At 44.0% G+C, this 22,272-nt stretch overlaps 1 protein-coding gene across 8 annotated transcripts; it reads right to left on the bottom strand.

Annotated features, from left to right (window-relative positions):
* Positions 1-851: 851 nt before the first annotated feature.
* On the bottom strand, positions 852-7,082 carry MYCN (MYCN proto-oncogene, bHLH transcription factor). Of its 8 annotated transcripts, none has more exons than XM_063330499.1 (3): positions 6,923-7,082; positions 3,517-4,361; positions 852-2,361 (listed from the first exon to the last, which is right to left on the bottom strand). In XM_063330499.1, exons 2-3 carry the CDS (start codon positions 4,253-4,255, stop codon positions 1,760-1,762), a joined length of 1,341 nt encoding a protein of 446 aa, XP_063186569.1. In that variant the 5' UTR covers positions 4,256-4,361; positions 6,923-7,082; the 3' UTR covers positions 852-1,759. The 8 variants fall into 8 exon arrangements, with proteins under 8 accessions (XP_063186569.1, XP_063186574.1, XP_063186570.1 ...); XM_063330504.1 differs by lacking the exon at positions 6,923-7,082 and adding an exon at positions 5,877-5,895; XM_063330500.1 differs by lacking the exon at positions 6,923-7,082 and adding an exon at positions 5,639-5,864.
* Between the last annotated feature and the right edge of the window lie 15,190 nt (positions 7,083-22,272).

Below are 22,272 nucleotides of genomic sequence, written 5' to 3'. Positions count from 1 at the left end.
AATACGAGATATTCCATACCTCTGTCACCAAGCAAGTTACTTCCTTCGTGGCTGAAGTATGGGCAGATGTCCTAGACAGCCTCCTTGCGAGGTCATCCTTTAACTCCTTACTGGCCACTTGATCATTAATCCATACCTTATTTTTCAGGTTCAGTGTGGGGAAACACAATGTCAGAAACACCTGCACAGACATGCCATTTGACACACGCTTCATTGCTTTCCATACCTCAGAACTGTATCTTCCCCGGGATTTTTAATTTTACTAACTTAGCACAAGTAGTAACAAACAGGATCTTCAGCTGCAAACAAGAACATGAATTCTCCTACGCAATGATGGACCACTTCCAGGACAAGCCTTTTGTAATGCAGTTAAGAACAGCAGTCAAATAAGATCTTTGTTTACCACAAATACCTGCTACCTCCATCATGTACTTCTCCACCTGTCAACCACTGATGCCAGTCCCTTAGCAGAAGGATGCTAGCTGTGCTTCTGATCTTTCACAATTCTCTGCGTACAGTGGATATTCCACCAGAAGTCTTCGCAAGACACAGGAGCCTTTCCATATATATGGAATGTTCCATATATGTGGTATGTTCAGTCCCCTGGGATGACCAGACATCACAAGAGACATCTGAAGTACAAACAAATAGCAAAATTGTTCTTACTACAATTACTTTTTAACCAGAAATGAAAATGTCCTGCCTAGCTGACTTTTCATAGAGCGTCACCTATAGTTTGAGAGCTGAAGTGCCCAGGATATGGGACCATGTTTTTGTATTTCATGAACATTGTAAAGTTAAAGATTTTATTTAAAAGAATTTCATTTAAAAGAAAAATAGTAAATGGCACATCATGTAATTGCTATTTATTTTCATAAACATGAGGTATTTCAAAGTGCTATAAGACGCAGCACTAAATGTACATCGTTGGAAGAAATTAAACACAGAACTTTGCAGTTACCCAGTTCTATGCACCAAACATTAACAAATACATTAACTGGAAGAAACAGGCTAGGAAAAGGCTTATATAGTAAATTTCTTTACAAAAGTTTCTTAGTTCAAAAAAGTGATAAAGTAATATCTACTCAAAACTTTCACAACTCATTTTCATACGAAAATATAAGTATCAAATTTAGTTATGTATCAGCATCATACTAAAGTATACAGGCAATGTAAGAATTAGTACAGTACATAACAGAGATTAACAATATATTTGTATACAAAAACATGCTCCTCAAACATTGAGGTATTACAGTACTTAGGTATGAACTTCCAGTCTAATACTGGTAGCAAAAGCCACCTCTCATAACCCAAGACATGTACAAAAGGCAAGTGTGTAGATGGTATTTACAGAAAATTCCCACAGAGGTACAAATGCCAACCCCTAAAGTAACATCTGTTAGAACATAAGCACCATAAAACTTAGGAATGAACATTTCAAAACGCAACTAGATGTCATCAGCAGCTCCAAATGCTCACAATTTAAAAAAAAAAAAAATCCCCACCATCTACAGTTCTTAAGAAGAAAAACAAAGGCAGTCCATTGTTGTTTGGTAGTCTTGCAATAAACTCCTTGCAAGAACATCCATTTGCTCCGTACCCGGATAATATAGTTTGTCGATTACTTCAGGGACTGGATTGAAAGTAAAACCAACATTCTTAACGTCAAAAAACACAATTTTTTTTTAAAGAATCAAAAATGTGCAAAGTGGCAATGACTGTCCTGGTCAGCCAAAAAAAAAACAAAACAAAAAAATGTTTAGCAAGTCCGCTTGTATTCTATTTTCTTTAGCAATTGTTGTTGCCTGGCTTGCAATTTTTCCTTTTCTAGCAATAACTTCTGCTCCTCTGCCTGAAGGGAATGAACATATTCAGTGGCTTTTTTCAAGATCACAACTTTTGCAGCTTTCTCATTTTTAACCAGTTCTGGAACATGGTCCCTTAATGTGAGGAAACTTGACCGTAGATCATTACGCCGTTGACGCTCCAGGATATTATGGTTACGTCGACGTTCGCTATCCTCTGAATCAGAGTTTCGAGGACTTGAACTCTTAGACTTTGGTTGGATCGTGGGTTTTACTGGACGGGGCACCTCGGTTTTTAACTTTTTCTGCGGTGGAGCATCTTCACTCTCCATGTACGGAGAAGGAGCGGCATAATTATGCTGCTGGTGAATTGGTGCGCAACGCTTTAAAATCAGTTCATTCTGCTGTGTCCTGACTGATGGAAAAGTGGTATTTTTAGGACGCACTGTAATAGTAAGGGTGGTAACAGCCTTGTTGGAGGAGGAGCGTCTTTTCTCCACTGTCACAACATCTATTTCTTCTTCTTCTTCATCTTCTTCCTCCTCATCTTCATCATCTTTTGGGAATAGAAAATGGAAAATAAAGTAGACGTTATTCTCACAGAAAATACTCTGAACAAGTATCAACCCAGATGTATTTATTGGCAAAATATGTACAGTAAAAGCAGCAATGAAATAACTGATGGCAAAACCAGGGTGTGCCCACCATCTGCAGTCAGATATAGATCTCAAAAAGTATGCAATATACATGAAATGACTGAAGAACAGTGATTTCTGAAAGTTTAATGAGGGATTTTTTTTAAAAACACTCCCAATTTTCAATCAAAGCAAGGCTACCACCCACATAATCGCGGTGGCACAAAAGAGTTTTTATACAGAATGTACGTATTCTGAATGGAATCGTGGAGCTGCGATACAAAAGGCATGCACAGTGCCACAACACAGCCCTTGCTTGGTAGAAAAGCAGCCGGAAAACGAAACAATCGCTGGGTTTGTTCTGAGGCAGAAGGTGAAGCTGCTCCAGCCGGGGACCCTTTAAGCCGGCGCTTGGTGCACTGCCAAGAAGACAGCTGTTGGAAGTGCTTCCTCACCCAAAGCTGTCAAACCAGACATTAAAGGGACAGCAGGCTTTGGAACCCGGGGCGGATCACCAACTTCATGGCGATGGTCATAGGGACCAGCACATCTGCACAGACGAAACCACGTTTCAGACCAAGTGGACTTCTCTGCGGGCACGGAGAGATGTTTTGGGGCATTTTAGGTTCTGTCAGTGCAAAGCGCTCTCTGAGGGGCTTTCCAAATCACGCCTAAGGGCACACACGATCATCCCCCCCCCAAACCCCTCCCCAGGGTGACAGTGGCAGCCCGCTCTTCCCCACCCCCTCCCCGGCTGCTGGGATGGGGCAGAGGCTAAAGAAGCCCCGGGGGGGTCCCCAGCCCCACGCAGCCCCACGCGGCCGCGCTGTCCGGTGGGGCTCCTGCCCCTCCGCTCCCCCGGGGGCCAGGACAGGAGGCGGGGAGCCGGCTGCCCCCAGCTCCACTGTCCCCCGTGGGGCCGGGGCCGCGGGGTCCCCGCCGCGCCTGCTGCCGCCTGCCGGCCGCCCCGCGCCCCGCACCGCCCGTCGGCGTGGACCCAACCGGGGCGCCCGGGCAGCCCGCGGAGCCGCCACCCCCCCACCCCACGCAACCGCGGAGACTGGGCGAGCGCCTACCCGAGTCGCTGAGGGTGTCGTCCCCGGAGCTGCTGCTGGCCCGGCTGTCCCCGGCGGGGCGCGGCGGACGGCCGCCCCGCGGAGCCCCGCCGCCCGCCGCCGCCGCCGCCACCGCCCCGGCGCGGCCCGCCGCCGCCTCCCGCTTGTTGACGGGGAAGGGGAAGACCACGGCCGGGTCCACGCACTCGGGCACGGCGCCGCCCAGCTCCGCTCGGCCGCTGGCGGCGGCGGGGCTGCCCGCGGCGGCGGCCCCCGGGGGCGGCGGCGGGGCGGCGGCGGCGGGCGCCTTGCCCTGCAGCTTCTCGCTGACCGCCCGCTCCAGCTTCTCGCGGGCGGAGAAGCCGCTCCACATGCAGTCCTGAATGATGATGGAGTTGAGGTTGTTGGTCACGCCGAGGCCCGTCTCGAAGAAGTCCCCTCCGTCCGAGCCCCCCCACAGGTCGGCTTCGGGGGGCAGCAGGAGCAGCTCGGACGCCCAGTCCAGGGGGTCGGCGGGGCGGCAGCCCCCCAGGGCCGCCCCTCCCCACGGCACCGGGGCTCCCCCCGGGGGGTGCTCCTGCAGCCCGGCCCGGCTGGGAGACAGGGGAGGGGTGGGCAGCAGCTCAAACTTTTTCCAGATGTCCTCCCCGGGGGGAGCGGAGTCCGGCCCGCACAAATAAAAATCATCTTCGTCCGGGTAGAAACAGGGCTGCAAAGAGTCGAACTCGAGGTCTGGGTTTTTACTGACCATTCCTGGCATTACGGGTCTCTTCTCGCTGATCCCTGGGTCGGGCAATGGTTTTAGAGACAGGTTTTATGGGTATTTCCACCAAGGGGAAGAAGAGAGGTTCTCCCAAGACCTGAAACTAAACCAAAAATAAAATAAAATAAAAAAACACAATTAAAACACGAAGAAACAAACAAACACCGAAGGAAAAAAAAAAAAAACAACCCCATCATCAACAGCAAGAAAGAGGGAACCTTTTGCAAGTTGAGAAAAAAAAATGCTTCTCACACACCTTTCCTCCCGACTCAAGATATTCAAAGAAAAGCGATCAGGTAGCGCTCCCACATGCACAGCTTTCCGCCTCCCCCGGCGCTCCGTGAGGACACAAAACCAGCCGGCAAGGTACGGCGAGGATGCAAAGCACCCCTGTGCTCTTGCACATAGCACTCGCCTGCTCTCCCCAAACCGCTTCAAAACGCTCAGAACAGCAGAGTAACTGTCGACAGATGCAAGGCTTTGATACCGTAATCTCTCCAGAAAGCCCTCTTAATATGCCAGCAAAAGTAGAGGAAGTTTACTCCTTTTGTCATCTGCGGAGCAGCGCAAAGTGTTGGAGAGCGAAGGATGCAAAAAAGGGGGCGGAGGGGCTCTTTGCAACTTCGCAAATCGCCAGTTCATTCACCCAAACCGAGCCAGCGAAATCCGCACAAAACATAAGAGGGGGGGGGAAGAGGAGGAGGGGAAATCCAGCAGCAACAGAAATTATCAACCTTATGCAATAATCTCACGCACAAAAATGCATTAAAACCACCCCGGCGCCACCAACAAAGCCTCCTGATTTGCCAAGAAGGTACGGGAAGTTTTTCTCCCCCCTTTTTCCAGTTTAAGACGAGAGCAACGGAGAGCTTGCAAAGACAACAACTTTGTGCATTTTGCCACTTCATGCAATCAAACCTCCTGCAAACACAGCAGCTTTCCAGCCCTCTCACCTCCGGAAAATGCACGCTGCTGCTGCCCTTACCTCGGCCGGACCCCCCACTCACTAGCCACGACCAGTCAACCACAGCCCCATTCCTCTTCCGACACCTCAGTTGCATCAGACATTAAAAAAAAAAAAAAAAAAAAAAAAAAAAGGACTTTAAGTCCAAAAGAGACATTCAGCGTCTCCCTTCAGCTCTGTTAAGGTAACGCGAAGGGAAATCGTTCTGCTGGGTTCAGAACAGCTGACGCTGAAACGGAGACCAAAAAGGGTAAAAAAAAAATAATCCATTAAAAGCCTTATGATGAAATGCAAAGAAACGAGCCCGGCTCAGCTGCTCTCCCCCTGCCCCGCCCCCGATCACTTCCAGTATTGAACATTTTTCTACTCGTGAAATAACATTAAACCGTTAAAAATGCAAAGCAGCGGAGAGGCACCTACAAAACACAGGCGATCCCAATGCGACAGCTCCAAAACAAAAACAAAAATACCCTCCAGGATTTTCTTCTGCTCAATGAAAAACCCATTCACGCACTGCAATGCCCCTGCGCTTCCTTCCCCTTCCCATCCTCCCTTAGTTTAGCAACTCAAACGCGATGTGGAATTGTATTTATTTGATTGGGTTTTTGTCCTCCTGCTTATTACAGCCCGGACCCTGCAGCTTCCTCTTCTTACCTCCTTGGTGATGGTGGTGGGTGTTGCAAGGGGGAGGAGTGGCGGGGGGGGGGGGGGGGAAGGGGGAAAAGAAAAAAAAAAAGAAAAAAAGCAGATGATCTTGTATGTTGCACTTTACTGAGCGCCAGCCCGCCCGGCCCCCGCGGCTGGCCCGAGCCTCCGCATTCACCCTTTGCTTGCGGACAGATGACTGTCACTGGCTGCCTTTGAAGCTGCTGGATATTATTAACCCCCAAAAAAGGCATTAAAAAAAAAAAAAAAAGAAAAAAAAAATAGCTGACACACCCGGGGAGGGGAGCATTGAAAAAAAAAGGAGAGGAAAGCGAGAGCAGCCTAACCCCTCCTCCCTTATTTCCATACAAGCAGGGAGGTGCCTGGCGTTTGGCGCCAAAAGCCCCATTCGCTCTTTATTCTCCGCGAGCAGAACGCGGCACCGCCGCCGCCTCAGCGCCGGGCCCGGCCCGCGGAGCGGAGGGGCGGGCGGGCGGCCGCCGCGGGGGGCCGGGGCCGGGCGGGCCCGGGGCTGCCCCGCTCCGCTCCGCCCGCCGCCGCTGTCCCTTTGTGTCGCCCCCTCCCCGCGCCACCCCGAGCCTGGGGGAAACGTCGCCTCCGGGCCGCCGCTCTCCCTGCCCGCCGAAACACCCGGGGCGATTAAATAGTAATAAAAAAAATAAATACAAGAAGCATAAAGGATGTGGCTGGGCGAGGGAGTCGCGTCGACTCTGGGCTTTGTAAATAATTAGTAATAATCATCCTGCAGTGATCGCCTCCCCACGGGCCAGCGGGGCTTGCACGCCACCGCCGCTCGCCGGGCTGCCCCGGGTGGGGCGGGCCGCCGGCCAGGCCCGCGTTCCCCCGCGCACACCTCTCCGCCCCGGCCCGGCCCGGCCCGGCGGAACCGGCCGTCGCCGCTCGGCGGGAGCCGCCGCGGCCCCGCCGTTCCGCTGCCGACGGCGACACCTTGCGGAGGGCCGGCGGGAGCGGCGGCGAGGCGCGGCGCTCGCCCGGCCGCCTCCACGCATATCCCCCGGCGGCGCGGCACCCACCGCTCTCTCGCCTCCTTTCCCCGCGGGCGCGGCGGCGGGCGGCGGGGCCGGCCGCGGGACGGGACGCGGCAGGACGGGAGCGCGGCACTCTCCTCGGCGGGGCGGCGGGCGGTGGGTGCGATCCCGATCGCGATCCGGCCGCCGCTCGGGGCGGCGCCTACTCGCTCATAGGCTGCAGGTTGAGGCGGGGACTCGGGCGTCGCTCGCAGGAAGGGCCGGTGGCGGCGGGCGGCGGCTTTGTGTGCGGCGGCGGCGGGGACGTTGGGGCGCCGCCTCCCCAGCCCGCCTCGGCTGGCGGTGGGGGCGAGCCCAGGGGGTCTTCCACACCGGCGGCACCGGGAGAAGGCGAGCTCGACGTCGACGGGGGCGACGGAGGAGCGGGAGGCTCCTGAGGGAGGGGAGAGTCCGCCCCGAGAGAGGCAGGGTTGGCCCGTCCGCCCCTTCACAGCGACCCCAACAGGGGATTCTGGGCCAGTGGGGAGGTCCTGCCTCTCCCGTGTGGTGATCCCCCATGTCGCACTTCGGTGGCTGAGGCTGAGAGGCTCCATCGCCCTTTCAGTGTCCTGAGGCAGCCTTGAAAATTGTCTGGCCCTGAAGCCGGCCGGCGTCCAGGGCAGCAGCCGGGCCGGCCCCGTGCCCCTTGGCAGGCCTGTCTGCAGCGCAGGGCTGCTGGAGGTGGCAAGATGGCGGTGCGGCCAGCCTGTGCTGCCCATGGAGGCCAGGCTGGTTGGGTTGGCTGACGAAAGGTGACAACTGCCTTGAAATGGCACCAGCCAGGGCAGTAAGCTTGTGCTGGACTCTTTGCCCCGCTAGCTGGCTCCCACCCACCTTTTCCCCTCAGCATGGAGGTGTCTGGCTGCCATTTTGCTGAGGAGCCTTTGGTTGTCTCTGACTGGGAGCAGAAAGGGCACCTGGGAGGCGAATCCTCTGTGCCAGAGCGTCCGAGCGAGCGTGGTTCAAGCAGGGGATGCTGCTCAGGTATCCCGCTCTGAGTTATCACTTTTTTGGGATGTAACAGCTGGCTGGAGTCAGCTGTGGAAAGGGGACCGTAAAGCAGAGGAGTGCTGGACCAGCTCCTGCCGGCGTGGCAGCCAGCCCCCGTGGCTACAAGCCGGTAAGATGTTTGAGGTCAGGTTTGCCTGAACTTTTGAGATTTGGCCTCCGTTCCTCTAATGCACTTTGGATTCAAGACAGGGGAATTCATTGATTAGCTAATGTGTACTCAGTACTTTGAAGATGTGAAGTCTTACGAAAGCGCTGAGCTTTATTAATTTCTGTTTGGATGATTTGGCTGGACAAAAAAGGTGTGGGTGGTTGGGATTTTTTTCCCCTCACATTTCAGTAGCCTTGAACAGGTTGCAGCTTGTGAGGAGACATGAACAGTTAGTATGTTTCTCACCAAATGTGTGAAACAATTTATTTATACTCATCATTCGGGGACCTTCCTGAATTTATGATTTGCTCCTTTAAAGTAAATCTTTTTGTCTTCCACATTTCCTTTAATGTTCTTGTATACGCAGATATTGATATATCCGTACCTTAGAGATGGACATGGGCTGCTATTTCATTTATTCATTATAAGTTTGCACCTAGATTTTCTCAGAAGCCTTTTTAAATCTTCCTTTTTTTTTTTTTTTTCCCCTATGTATATGCATGGGAATAAACCCGTCAACTTCTAGGAAAGTACTGCTCTGGTGTGTTATATCTTTTTTAGTACCCTGGATGAGAACATTAAGGAGGGGTAACGTTCAAGACAGATTTTTTAAAGTAACTTTCATTGTCAAAAAAAACCCTCAACCTAACAAAAACCAAAACCCCACCAAACAGGAAATGGAAAGTAGTATGCTGAGAAACAGTGCCGTTTATGAGCGCTAACTCGGTTTAGGTAAAAAGACTTGTTAAAAACCCAGATCTATTGGTTTGTCTTGTACAGTTGAGAAAGGCATGGAAAACATTGTGCAAAGCTTCGGAAGGACTACTCAAATCTTCGTGCTGTTTTGGCTGACACTTACTTTGGGCTATTTTATCAACATTTACTTTTTTTTTTTCTCTGATCCCTTCTGTCCCTGCAATGGCATATATCAAGAAGCCTCAAGGCAGATGGAAACCTGAAATTACTTGTAGTTACTGTGAATTTATTATTACGTCGCTTCACTGAAAAAACTTTGGAATTAAGACGTGCTGATTCTAGAACTGTGTTCCAGTGTAGACCAGTTGTAGAGCAAATATTTTAAGGCATTGTAAGAATTCACTATCTGGAAAAGTAGAAAAAGATGTATAAAAAAGCGTATAAAAGGCAGAAAGGTACTTTTGCTTATACAGCGGTAAGAATCTAAGTAGATCCTGTGATCTTTAATTTGGCCTAATAACGAGTCTGACAAAGCACTGTGCTGAGAGCTTGGACGTACACACCTGGGCATAATACACGGGTAAGTTACTGCCGTTCAGGGCTACTGAACATTCTCCCTTTCGTCGTTATTGATTCACTGAGGAATGCTGTGTCAGGCAAATTTCTCTGGCCACACATACCTCTCTTTCACCCTTACAGCCTGCAGCCACCAAGAAGATCAAAAGAAATAGGACAGTATTACTTGATATGTGTGCACTTGTCTTCCTCAGAGGCACCCAAACTTTAGTACATTTCTGAGTTTTCTTTGCTGGTCACAAGTACTGCGTATACTCTCATGATGCCACGTTAAATTGTAAAAAGGGTTTATAAAGGGTTTCCTTGATCAGGGGGGAGGTGTGTGTTCTGAGTGCGCTTGGCAAAAGCATGACGGAATTGGAATGATTTATCCCTGTTCTGTCTAAAGCAGCCGAAATGACATGTAAAACTTTCTGTGTAGGACTAGAAGGATGTGAGTATGAACACTCATAGACCTGGGGTTTCTTTTTTTCTTAAGGCAGTAGTAACGTTTTCAGGTGGATTAAGTATTTGGAGGTAGCTGTTAACATAACAGTCACAAAAGCTGCCAGATTTAGAGCAGCAGATTTATTCCTGCATACCTTCAGTAAACTTGCTAGGCAGTTGTACTGATCCCTGCTGTGTAGCTGCTGAGTGTGTGCAATCTCAAATATTTCTCTTGACTCTCTCTGAAGGTAGAGGCCGGTATTACTTTTACCCTCATTCAGGTGAGACAGGGTAAGGGGCTTGCTCAGTGTCACATATGGAAATTGAAGCAGATTTCCCCGGTATGCTGATTGTAACAGTCTGAGGTAGCAATTGCTTTCCCACAAGTTCTTGCAGAGTGCGTCATCATCATCCATTAAGAAGAAAGAATAGCACAGCCCCTCAAAGCCATTGGATGTCACCTCTGCAAAGAATGCCACCCTCAGAGCTACATTCACAGGTGTTCTTGTGACGTGAAAGCTCTTGAATACCACCATAATACCTAGTGCTTCTGTAACGTTTCACATGACCAAGACATTGCACAAACACAGACATTGAAAAACTTGAGTTACTTCACTTACAGTCACTGCAGAGGTCACTAGCCAGTCTCACCTCTGCATTCAGAAGTATTTTAAGGAGTACCTAGTACCTATTTTAAAGAGTACCTATTTTAAAGAGTACCTAGTAATCAGAAAACCAATTCTATTTCATTAAAACTAACTTTGAGGTCATTATTATTCATAAGAAACACCCTGATAATAGAATATCACCCTGGCTGCGAAGAAAAGAGGAAATACGGGATTTAACTGCGTGACTGTGGCTGAACGCTTTGCCTTTAAGTGTCCCTAGATATATCAGAAACCAAATTCGAAAACCAAATTTCGATAGTTAGTGAAAAGAAAAAGAGCTTTCTTCCTTGTGTGCTTTTTGTGTACATTGGATTTCTTCAAAAGAGATTGGTCAGACTGGCATTTGTGTACTGGACTTCTCCCTCAGCTTCCTTTCTAGCTGCTCTGAGAGCACTGGAAGATTTTCATTAAACCCAGAAGGACTAGCAATGTATTTTTTAGATTTGGCAGAAGTTGATAGCAGTTGCTCAGGAAAACATCCTACTTGCAACAGATTTTTCAAACCCTATATATGGCTAGATAAACATCTAAGCATTTGGTATCTTACAGTTGTATTCTAAAGCAAAACAAAACAAAACAAAAAGAACTTTAAAAAGTTGCGTGTAAAACCACTAAGTGAAATGTAATAGAAACGAGGAATTTTGAGTGCCTGATTTCTGATGTCTCTTTCATGACAATTCTTGATGTCTAATTAAGAATGATCTCATTAACTTTTCTTGGTTGAAATATTAATAGGATCTCTTTTCTCTTTCCAGTTTCCAGTTTTAAAGAAAATTGTAAGAGTTTTAAGATTTTCTAGACCTTTTTCCCCTCAGTAAAATTTGGTTGAAACTGCCTGGTGATTTTAAAATTCATGTCAGGGAGTGACAGACAGATAACTGTTGAATGGTGTGGGGGGGTGTTTTTAGGAAACCAGGCCAAAAGGAAATCAAGTACCTGAATTTAAAAATTATGATTTTTTTTTTCATAATTTCAGCATTCAAATATTTGTGCACAAAAAATGATTATAGAGAAAAATACCTCACTGCTCCTCTTAGTCAGGCTTCCACAAGAAGCCTTATTAATACAAAATCTGTGGATAAATTCCTTTTCACAATATTGTAACCCCCACACATTATTACAGTAATTTCTTCCTCCTAAATGTATACGAATTGCATGAAAATATATCCTATTTGTAAAATCACTTACAAGCATTTATCATTCTTGCAAGTATTCCTTCATGAGTAGGAAGGTATAACTTTCCTAAATTTAATTGTTGCAGAAGCGTCTGCTGCTTAATGACATACAGCATCAGTGACATAACAGTAGAGTAGGGTTGTTCTTGTGTTATTTTCCTGTTTTTATAAATACTTGTGGCACAATGAGCACATTTGAGATGCACATATATTTCAGGACAAAAGCTGTGGCGAAATATTTTTTCTGTAACAGGTGAGTAGGCCAGTGAAAAATGGCTTGATGGTACATAATCAGAACCATGCTAAACTTGGGTTTTGTTAGAAAAATTTGTTAACTTTTGCAAAAAGTTAACAAAAGTAGATCAGTACAGTTGCTTCTTTTTCACTTTTTAAATTATGGTGAATGTAATTCAAGTTCAGCACACTGAGACACTAATGTGTATTACCGTGCTGCAAATAAACAGTAACTGTCATCTACCAGTAGTTCTGAAGATATCAACCATCCGAATTTATACTATATCCTTCAGCCACAGCAAATATGGTAGACCTTTTGCAGGGGTGGACCTCTTTATAAAATAATCTCATCATGGGTCTTCGGTTTTTCTTTGAAAGCCGAGGGTTTGAGCCTATTCAGTCAATACCCACTCCACTGCCTGTTAAAGCTAGGGAAAAACTCTTTGGAAAATTAATTCAGTGAAGCCCTGGAGAGTCATTCTTATATTTTGCATTTCATAAGCACGGAGAGAAGAGAACGATGCTGAAGGGCAGCTTCCTGCTTCTCTTGACCCAGTGCAAGTAGTAGGCAGGAGGGAAGAGGTCTGGTGAGGTCTCGCAGCTGCATCAAGTAAGTTTTTCTCCTCACAGCGGTCCATGCCACTTTATCAGGAAGACTTGTTGATCTTGCTAAGTTTAATTCTCTGAAAAGCTTAGTTTAGTTAAAGTCTTCTTAATGCCACAGCAAAAAAGATCAGGCAGTGGACACTGGAAGACCTTTGGGGTTGTTCATGTTGGCTTATAAAACGGGCTACTTACACAGTTTGTCCCTGATTCTTACCCAGTTCCTCTTCTACCTGTCCCCTTCTGCTTTGTTGTCATATATTCGGCCATTTAGTGGTTTGAAGCATTACAGCATTTTATGTTTATATGTGCTCAAATGTTTTAACTTTTTTTTTAAGCAATTAGCCATTTGTGCATTTTTATGCAAGCTCACTTTACTGACTGTTTTTGAAACTTCAGCTCAAAATATTTCACGGGTTGCAAAGCCTTTTAAAGAATTCATTATCATGAAATATTTTGCCAGATAATTCACTGAGACAAATGTGAAACGTGCAGTTGGGAAGGTAAAATTATAACCAGTCACATAAACCTGTCTTCATTAGCTCCCTTTCAAACATCTCCAAATGTTACCAATAGAGAAAGACATCATCGGAGAGTGGTTTGAAGCGTGAATTCTTTCGTTTTCAATTGGAATCTGCTTTATGTTTGAGAGGAAGGCTTTCATTTCCTGCATCTGAAATTCATTTTTAAATGCAAGCTAACAGGAAGATTAGCCTTTTAAGGACCATTAGAGACTGGCCAGAATGGTGTTGGTGACTAGAACATAAAAGGGGAAAAAAAGAAAAATACAGACTTAAGTGAGTGAATAAGGGGCTGCATCAAACTATATTCTCAGCTGGTGTCAATTGATATGGCTTCCTTCCATTGGGGCTGTGCCAGATGAGACCAGCAACAGATTTGTCCTGTCGTGATTCCGACTTTAGTCCTGGGCCACAACTTGGAAGTAGTTTTCTGGATTGTTTAGTTTGTTCTTATTTTATATGCAACAGATAGAGCCTTTACTGATAACCTGTGGGACATTCTTCAAAGCTTTGCCATAAAAACTGTTAACAGCAAAGGAAATGCTTAACACTTATTGCAGTAATCAAAATATCTTCAGACACATTAAAGGCCTTTATGGAGTTTTGATGGTTTTATTATTATTGCCATCCCTGCTTTAGTAAATCAGCGTGTCAAATTTTGTTTATTTATGTGTCACAGGAATTATTGATGTATCTCTGGCTGTGAGCAGAAATGTATGAAGGGCTATGCCACAATCTTTGGGTGTCTTACCATTTCCTCCTTCTTCTGCGTGCCTTTCATAGTCTCCCAGAGAGAGCTGGCCGAGTCCTTAATGTCATGGGCTAATTCTTATGGGCTTCTGTGGAACTCTCAGCTCCCTTCCCAAATCATGGACACCCAAGCCTTGAAGAAGGTGTTCGCCTCCCAGTAAAATAAGTGGTTGCTAGAGATGAGAAACCAGACTCAACAGACCCAGGTTTGCATCTGTTTTGGCAACTCCTACAATCTGTTCAGATGTTTAACATATTCATATGTTTTTCCAGGCAAATGCAAGAGGGTTTTTTATGAAACACAGTCTGTAAGTCGGAAAATTGCTTTGAAGTGAGCCATGATCAATAGGAGGCTGAAAGAGGTGTCTCGTTCTGATCATTGTACGTAATTATTGTAAAATTGTTTGACAGATTACAGACTTTCAGAAGTAGAGAGTTTTAGAAGCGAGTGCCACAACAAATGTGGTCTATGAACTTGAATTTTTTCCTCCTCAATGAACGATAAGCCATTTATTGTACTGATCATATTTAACATTGGATTCCAGTTGCTTGCAGTGTGCTACTTTGATTGTTTTAGGGCTCCTCATCATTGTAACTTTGGCCTTGTCTGTCCATGTGTCTTGGATTTTGTGTTGTCACATATTGCTGAACACATACTATAAAATCTAGACCTGTCAGCTTCCCTCTCAACCTGTCTTCATGGCATTATAAAGGCAGTTCTGCTCCCTCACTCCTCAGTACCTAAAGTGACAGGGAAAAAAGAGAGAAAAACTGAAGAAGCAGCAGCCAGGATGTGGCAAGCCAGGGTGCAGTCAGAAAAAAGACAGTACAAGACAGGAGACAGAGAGCATGTTACTCTTGTAGCCACCCAGAAGAAAAGGTTGTATGCAGTTTTGGCTGAATGATATTATAAAGCATCATAACAAACCAATTTTCCATTAAAACGAGTTTTAAAATATTGCTATTTAACTTTGAGCTGAGGAAAATGAAGGAAAAAAAAGTAAAAAAAAGTGTTGTTTCCACTGTTCTGCAAGTATATCCTTGATATTTGACAGTTTGTTAATTTTTCTTTTGAGCATTGCATAGGAGGGACTTTCTTGTCTTATTGTTAACTGAAATACCCAAAACTGTAATCCTGGTTTGGTAGTGCAGAGCAATGTTCGTGTGATCAGACTTTACATGTTAAATGTTTTTTCATCAGTAATCTAATATTTATGAGCCATTACAGTATTATGGCTTAGCTAGAGGTTTTCTGTACTGATAATGCATATATTTGTTTTCTGGTGGCATAATTTCATTGCTTTGAACAATTTCTGTTTAACAGAACTGAAATGGTCTTGTTATCCGCAAATGTAATTCTTTATAATATCAAAGTTTACCATAGATGGGCCACATTAGCAAAGGAATACAGAAACGTACCTTATTTCAAAAGAGCAGAAATCTATATTAAAGGAAGAAAATAATGGTGAGAATTTATTACATTTTGTTTCTATCCTGACATTACCCAAGTCTTCTAACAACAACTTTCACTGCATCAGTTCCAGAGTGCTAAATATGTAGTGTTTTGGCAAGATCATTGCCTCAAACATACTAGAACTGTGTTGGCATTCCTGCTCCTTTGACTTGTATTTTGGGTGCAGGCAGCATTAATCAGCGCAGAAAATCACGTTCGTGTGCCAGGCTTTCAGACTACTGGTAAAGACTTGTTCTTGGCAGGATAGTGGTACAGATAGAAGGTTGGAAGGCATCCTCCTTCCAGTGCATCAGGGTGTTGAGGACTAGTTTTCTGCCTACCCTGGAAAAAATAGTACTGAAATTATTATTTTATAAGCAATTAAGAAAAGACCGTGCTTTGGTAGTTTCGTATACTTACAAGAAGTAGCAACAAAGTGAATAGAGATAAACATATCAGTGGGAAAAGAGTATTGTATTTATATAGAGGCATGTATCCATGTATATGTCGATGTACACATATATGTGTGTGTGTATGGGTGCGTTTTTAGACTCCAGCTTACCCTTCAGTCAATGTTTAAACCTGTTTCTGTTCCAGAAATGTGGAAAAAAACCCCAAAAAACATTGAATCCTTGTTTATACTGTTTTTCTTTTTTATAGGATGACCTGCAGTATTATTTTAGTTAGCTGCTCTTACAGAGAATTTAGAATATGTCTACATGGGGCAGTAGAGCATGAAGACCGTCCCCGGCTCACCTAGACTGGGCTGATAAATCTACGAAGCACATTGCACTGGTGATTGCTCAAGTACTAAAAGGTAAATAAACTGTGTTTGCCTGGCCCACTGCTGAGGATAGAAAATTCTGTCCCTTCACAAGGCTAATAATTTGGGCTCAGCATCATTTTGAAGCTGCTGTAGTGCATTTCATTCTGGCGCTAGCTTAACCAATGCTAGCCAGGCAACTGCATCATGCTCCAGTGTGCTGTGTCATTGTGTTGCTGCGTGCATCGTGTCATAAACTGGGATAGTGTTGTAAGCTGTTAAAAGAAAATACGTATTTCATCTTGTTCACTGCATATTTTATTTTTCTTGTTAATCTTTATACTCACCTTTCAGACCTATGAATTTGTCAAACAGTATGCAGCAGAGTTGCACTGGTGGTAGGTGATGATAATTCTAAGGCAGGATGCAATGTAGTATGGAAGAGCGTGTCGTAGGATTTTGATTCTAGTTTCAGTTTAACCTTTTGACCTGTAGCAGATCATGGGCACGGTCGTGTTAACTTTCATGTTAACTTTCAGTTTTCCTCACTCGTAAAACTTGATGGCTAGCTCCTCTGTGAAGTGTTTTGAGAACTTCAGGAAAACTGAATGTTGCTAATTAAGGTAGTAAAAACCTACTAGATTTTTGGTTCGTAGTATGTTTCTACTAATATGATGGGGGAACAATACTCTGCAATGAAGGTAGAATTGCTCTACTGTGTAGGAAGTAAGGCTAAATGCTGGAGTGAAACAGGAATTCCTTTCACCTTAGGGGATGGCTACAGCACAGACATGTACATCTGAGGTAATCATTATAGGCTGCCTTTCTAGTCAATGGAGAACACTTGCCACAAGCCATTTATTTGACTTTTTTAGATGTCTGCTTTAAGGTGAGATGAATTATGCCTTATGAATAATGCTCATTATATAATTTAATGTTACTTCCTGCCATAAGGTACTTCCAGCTGCTCTGTATTGGTTGTTCCTTTTGTTTGACTAAAGCACCACTTCCATAACGTCCTTTTTTAAGACTAATTTGGACAAGCAATCCAGTATTTGTAGTGGCGATACTATTTTTTTTCCCCTTTCCTTCCCACCCATATCTTATGTTAACCTTCAAAAGTAGTTAATGAAGCATATAAATAGCAGTTGAAACCACTTCTCATAGAATATCATCATGTTTGAAAATATGTGCTGAGTGTTGGTCAGCAAGTGCTGTGAAAAATGAAAGGTAAATTTGGCATGCAGCAGTGAAATGCTGAAGTGCTGATTAGTCTTTTGACAAATAGATGAGTCTGGCTTGGCCAGCTGTCAGGATGGTTGTACACACATTTTGCTGATTCTGATTGCGTTACTTTTGGATTTGAACTGAAGTCAGGGTAATTACATAGAAAGATGTGTCACTGTTTAACAAGGTTTTAAAAATGTGTGCTCTGTTCCTGCACCTCCTTCTGAGGTGCAGTTGCTTTTCTTACCTGGTCTGTGAATGGTGCCATTGCAGTCATTTACCTGTTAGTTGCAATGTGAATACAAGGTTTTTCAATATATTTCCAAAAAATCTATGTTTCGACCTCTTTGGAACTGGGATATTATTATATACAGAGAGTAACTACACGTTAAGACTGTGTTATTTGTGCAAGCTTGTTCTCATGAAATTACCATTGAGAGAGTTCCCATATACACATAAATGCTGGCATTTTTTCTTGGAGCTGGCTTGGGAATCTGAGTTAAAAATAAAGATGGATAATGAAACGTGATGTATGTGTACATTCCTTGTCCCATTATGCAGATAGTCCTGTATCTGGCATTTTTGAGAAAGTATGAAAAGATAATGAGTAAGCCTTTGTGCATATCCCATGGCTCAGAGAAGAAAAGAGGCTCTTCTGAGACTTGCATGTTTTTAGTGGTGAGGATTGGAAAAACCCCCTCTGCTTGTCCTGCCTTGTGAGAAGTGAGACTTGAAAGGACTTTCACTTCTTTAACTGGTTTGAAAACATATTTAACCTCTGAGAAAGGAAACCAGGGAGAGCGTTGAATAAGTTGATTTACCATCTCTTGAAATACCTCCTTTACTGGTTCTGTGCCAAAATCTGAAGTACTGTAGTGACAGCAGCCAAAAGGGAGTGGCGATTTGGATGGAGATAAAGGGAAAGATTAAAAAAAAGAAGTCTAAACCTATATTTAATCCAATGGTCTCGTTATCTGAAGCTGGCCACTTCCAGGAGCTCTGCAAACTTTAGTGAATGAATTGAGCCCTATGTTATAATGACAAATACTTCTGGGAAATACTCATATTGTGTTACATTGATGCTATAGTGAAAAAGTACAAACTGAATTAGATATAAAAGATATATTTTTTTACATCTGTGATGCATGTGGATTATGGAGGCAAAGATGACCCAAGAAAATGGAAGCTTTGTGTCTGAGTTGTTGAAAAGCAGGTTTTGGAATGACATCCCAGGAACAGCTGCTGCTGAGCACATGGGAATGGGGGTGTGCGGTGTGATTATCAGTGAAATATCCAATTTTTGTTTAGTCCAAGAGAAAAAGGGGATTCATTAGTGTTTCTGATGGATTTACTACAAAATGTTGCTTCTTGAACATGATTCTAAGATTTTAATTGTCATTGTCGTAGTTGACTTTTAGCTGGTCGGTTTCAGTAAACTTCTACTGATTTAAACCAGCTGAGACACTTTTCCAGTCATCACAGTATTATTCACTTGAAGTATGCTATAAGCTCTCTGGGGCAGAGAGCTCCAAAGTCCTAAGAAAAGTGGTTTAGGGTCTCTTTGGAAGCAGATGTTTGCCCCTAAGAAGGACGGAAGTGAATTCAGCAGTACCTAGGCCACCCTTGTGATTTTGTGTTGCCTTTGGAAAATTTGGCATTGGGTGAGCTGTATGCTTCTTATAATTCTACTTGAGTTTCATATCCTTTTTTCCCACTCGTTCATAGAAATTTCTGCTTGGTGGTTAAAGACTCATAAGGTAAACATATAAGGCTCTATTATATGTTCACTTTTCCCAGACATGACCTTTCTATTCTGCCATTACAGCCCTATGCAGGGTACGTGGTGAGTGCATCCCCATTCTAGATTTCCTGAAGTCCCATCAAAGCTGCAGCTGAATCAAGTGGACAAAGATGGACAGAGAAGCCTAAGCAGCGTCAGCAACAGTTTTGAGCCATCCGTAAGAGTGTGCATAATGACAATTCTGTGAGGAATGGTGGCACCCATAACATCAGAGCAGTCACAGCAGGAGGAGGCAACTGTTTTTTAACCAAAGTGAGGAGCAAGACATGGCAAAAGTGAAGGCTTTGGAATGATGTGGGGACTTGAGAAGAGATTTTGAGTAAGGCTGAAGGCAGAGAGGCTTGGCATAAGAAGCTTTTGAGCGGCTGACTTGCTTTAATCAGGAGCAATGGATTTAAAGTTCAGCATGCTGATGGAAAATAATTCCCTTACAGAGCCCTTAGTGAGAATCTGAGTCCTTTCCTTTTGTTGTTATTTAAATCTACTGGTGTTTCGGGTTGTCATCAGAAAGAATGTTTGTTGCTTCTTGTTTATTCAGGTCAAGAAAGATGTTCATGAAATATGTAGTCACATAGTAATTATGTCATCACATACACTGCTACAAAACTCTCCTCAGTGAAGAGGAATTTCCTTCACACCTGACGATAACATTTTTCAAAATAAAATATGTCAAAGCTTAGAAGTTTATCTTGGCAGAACATCATACCATTAAAGCAAGATTGAATGTATCCTGTCCAAATCTCTTGCTTCTTGTAATGGTGCCTAAGGCTACAGTCCTCCAGATGTTGATACTACCAGCATTTACATTTTGAATGAAAAAACCCTCTTGTTACCACAGACACTGTACAGTAGAAATTCTACCTTTTTTTTTTTTTTTTTGGAACAGTTTGTCTGATGTAATGCAAAAAAAATGTGATGGGGAAAAAAAGTAGATTTTTTTTTTCTCCTTCAGAATAATTTGCCCTTGTTAATAAGAATAAGAGAGGATGGGGCAGCAGCTCTTCCGTGCCCCTTGCTTCCCAGTCCAGGTTAAGATTTCACTATTTGTCCATAAATAGCTGAAAATTGCTTTAGTCTCGGCAAGGAAACAGAAAGTGCTGCAGTAGAAATAGTAGTGAAAGAGCAAGCAGAACTTTTCCTTGCACTAACACTGGCCAGACACCATCAGCATTAAACTTAATGAGCCTTATTTACACTGGGTCAGGTCACACTGCTTTAGCCTTAAAGGGGCCTTAAAACAAGTGAGAATGGGAACCATTTCCTCTAAGTTTTGGTAATTAGCACAACTAGTCCCACGGGGGATCAAGAGATGGTGGTAAGACAACTCCTTTTTCTTAGTTTTGTTGAATACCAAAGGCAGCTTTCAGCCTTCTTGCTGAGGTGGTGCAGTTTTATAAGATTCTATGGATGAAAGGCAGGACCAAGTGATCAAGGGATGACAAAGGGGTGAGATAACAGGACACTGAGAAGAGAAATAAATCCTTCTTGGTGTATATTATTAGGAAAGCCGTTATGTAGTTCAGCAAGAATGGCCAGGCTTCAATTGGAATTAGATTATATTATTTTTTTAAGAAAAACTGTGTTGTCACATGCAGATCTGCATTGATTGCTTTATCCTGCTCTTGCTCACAGGTTTAGCTATCTTATGTGCTTACGTTTTTTGCTGGGTTGGTACCTGAGGCTTGAATCTGGTGAAGAGATTCATGATGCAGCCGCATAGACTAGTTTTCCAGTCTGTCACTACTATTTCTGTCCTGTAGATTCTAAATTGGAGCTTACAATTGAGTTTCAGCCTGAATAAGAATGGCGTGGAGGGTTCCTGGTACTTTCAGGACCAGATGTTCAGCTCACCATCCTCCAACAAACATCTCGGGGTGAATTGGTCGGACCATTAATAACAGTTCCAAGGAAAGTCATGAAAACACTCACCAAGCAGAATGTGTGTACATTACATTTGTCATGCGTATGTGGTTTTGCGGTAGTGAGATATATATGAGAAGAAACAAAGGTGAGAAGTAACAAACCGAGTCTTCTATACAAGTAACTTATAAAGGTAAATGATTTTCCCAGCTCTGTTTCCCCCTGCACGGCACCTTTGCATGGGAACACCTTGTTAGGAAAGATACTGGGATTGTGATGTGTACAGGGTTGATTTACAGGTTATACTTAGTCAAAATGAGAGGGATCAATCTTGTAAAAATCACTTTAGAGCGTGATTTTATATAGTGGCAGTAAGATCGGAGATGGTGCATTCAGCAAATCGACACACACACACGTATGCTGCATAATGTCGTGTACTCTTGGTTTTGTACTTGCACTTCAAATAATTTCTGTTCAACCATGATATCCTGTGGCATGGATGGATGCTTGTTAGTAGAACAAGTAACATAATTCCAAAGTTAGAAAGGTCGTAGATAGGGCAATGGGACTGGGGACCCGAAGCTGGAAAATGTATTAAAATAGTTTAATCAGTCATACTAAATTCCACTGTGGCATATTTCCTCAACAAATTAGTTAAAAGGATTCTGGGTTCTGTCACTGGAAAAGAAAACACTTAATCTTTTATTCTAAAAAGAATATTTTTTTCTTTAATTATTGTGTCTGAAAGTTTGGGGATTTATTTTTTTTTTTGTATTTTCATGAGTGTTTTGCTCTAATGTTTAAAACCTTGTATTAAGATATCTAGCTTTTCCTGTAAATTTTGCCAGAGCTTTGTTGTGCAGCCTTGACCAAATTACTCACTCCTTCTATGTCTCACTTTATCACTGTATTCAGGTAATAGACTCTCCAGCGCTATCCTAAACTTCAGCATGTCTGTGAAGTGCATAGCACGATGTGATGTCGATATCAGGTGGAATTTCTAAGAATTACTGCAATTCAAACAAGTATTAATTATTTGGAGTTTGGCTAAACTAGGTTATCCAGCATCTTCTCTGGTGAAGAGCCATTACTTCAAATATTGGAAGAACGTTCATGCAAACCATTGGCAAGCCAGTGTGGGTTTTGGCAGGATGGTATGTTTAGGTGAGCAATCCTAGTCAAGGAGCATGATTCAGATTCTGATTGTTCCCAAGCAAAGGAGTGCAAAAGTGAAAGTGTATCAGTGAGATTCATCTGAATAATAACAGTGGGTGTTTCATTTCTTAGATGACCATGTAGGATTTTTGAGCTACCCCTTGAGTAGTTTGAAGCTAAAGTTGGAAACCAATTTAGAACTGCTTTAGTGTGGCCATTCTTATGCATTCGATGCAACTTGTACCCTTCCTTCTTCTTCCCTATGGAGGAAGGATAAGAAAGGCACTTC

Source organism: Chroicocephalus ridibundus, chromosome 3 (genome assembly GCF_963924245.1).
Source record: "Chroicocephalus ridibundus chromosome 3, bChrRid1.1, whole genome shotgun sequence".
Lineage (NCBI taxonomy): Eukaryota > Metazoa > Chordata > Aves > Charadriiformes > Laridae > Chroicocephalus > Chroicocephalus ridibundus.
The sequence above is the reverse complement of the archived record's forward strand: the minus strand, read 5'-3'. Positions and strand labels throughout refer to the sequence as shown.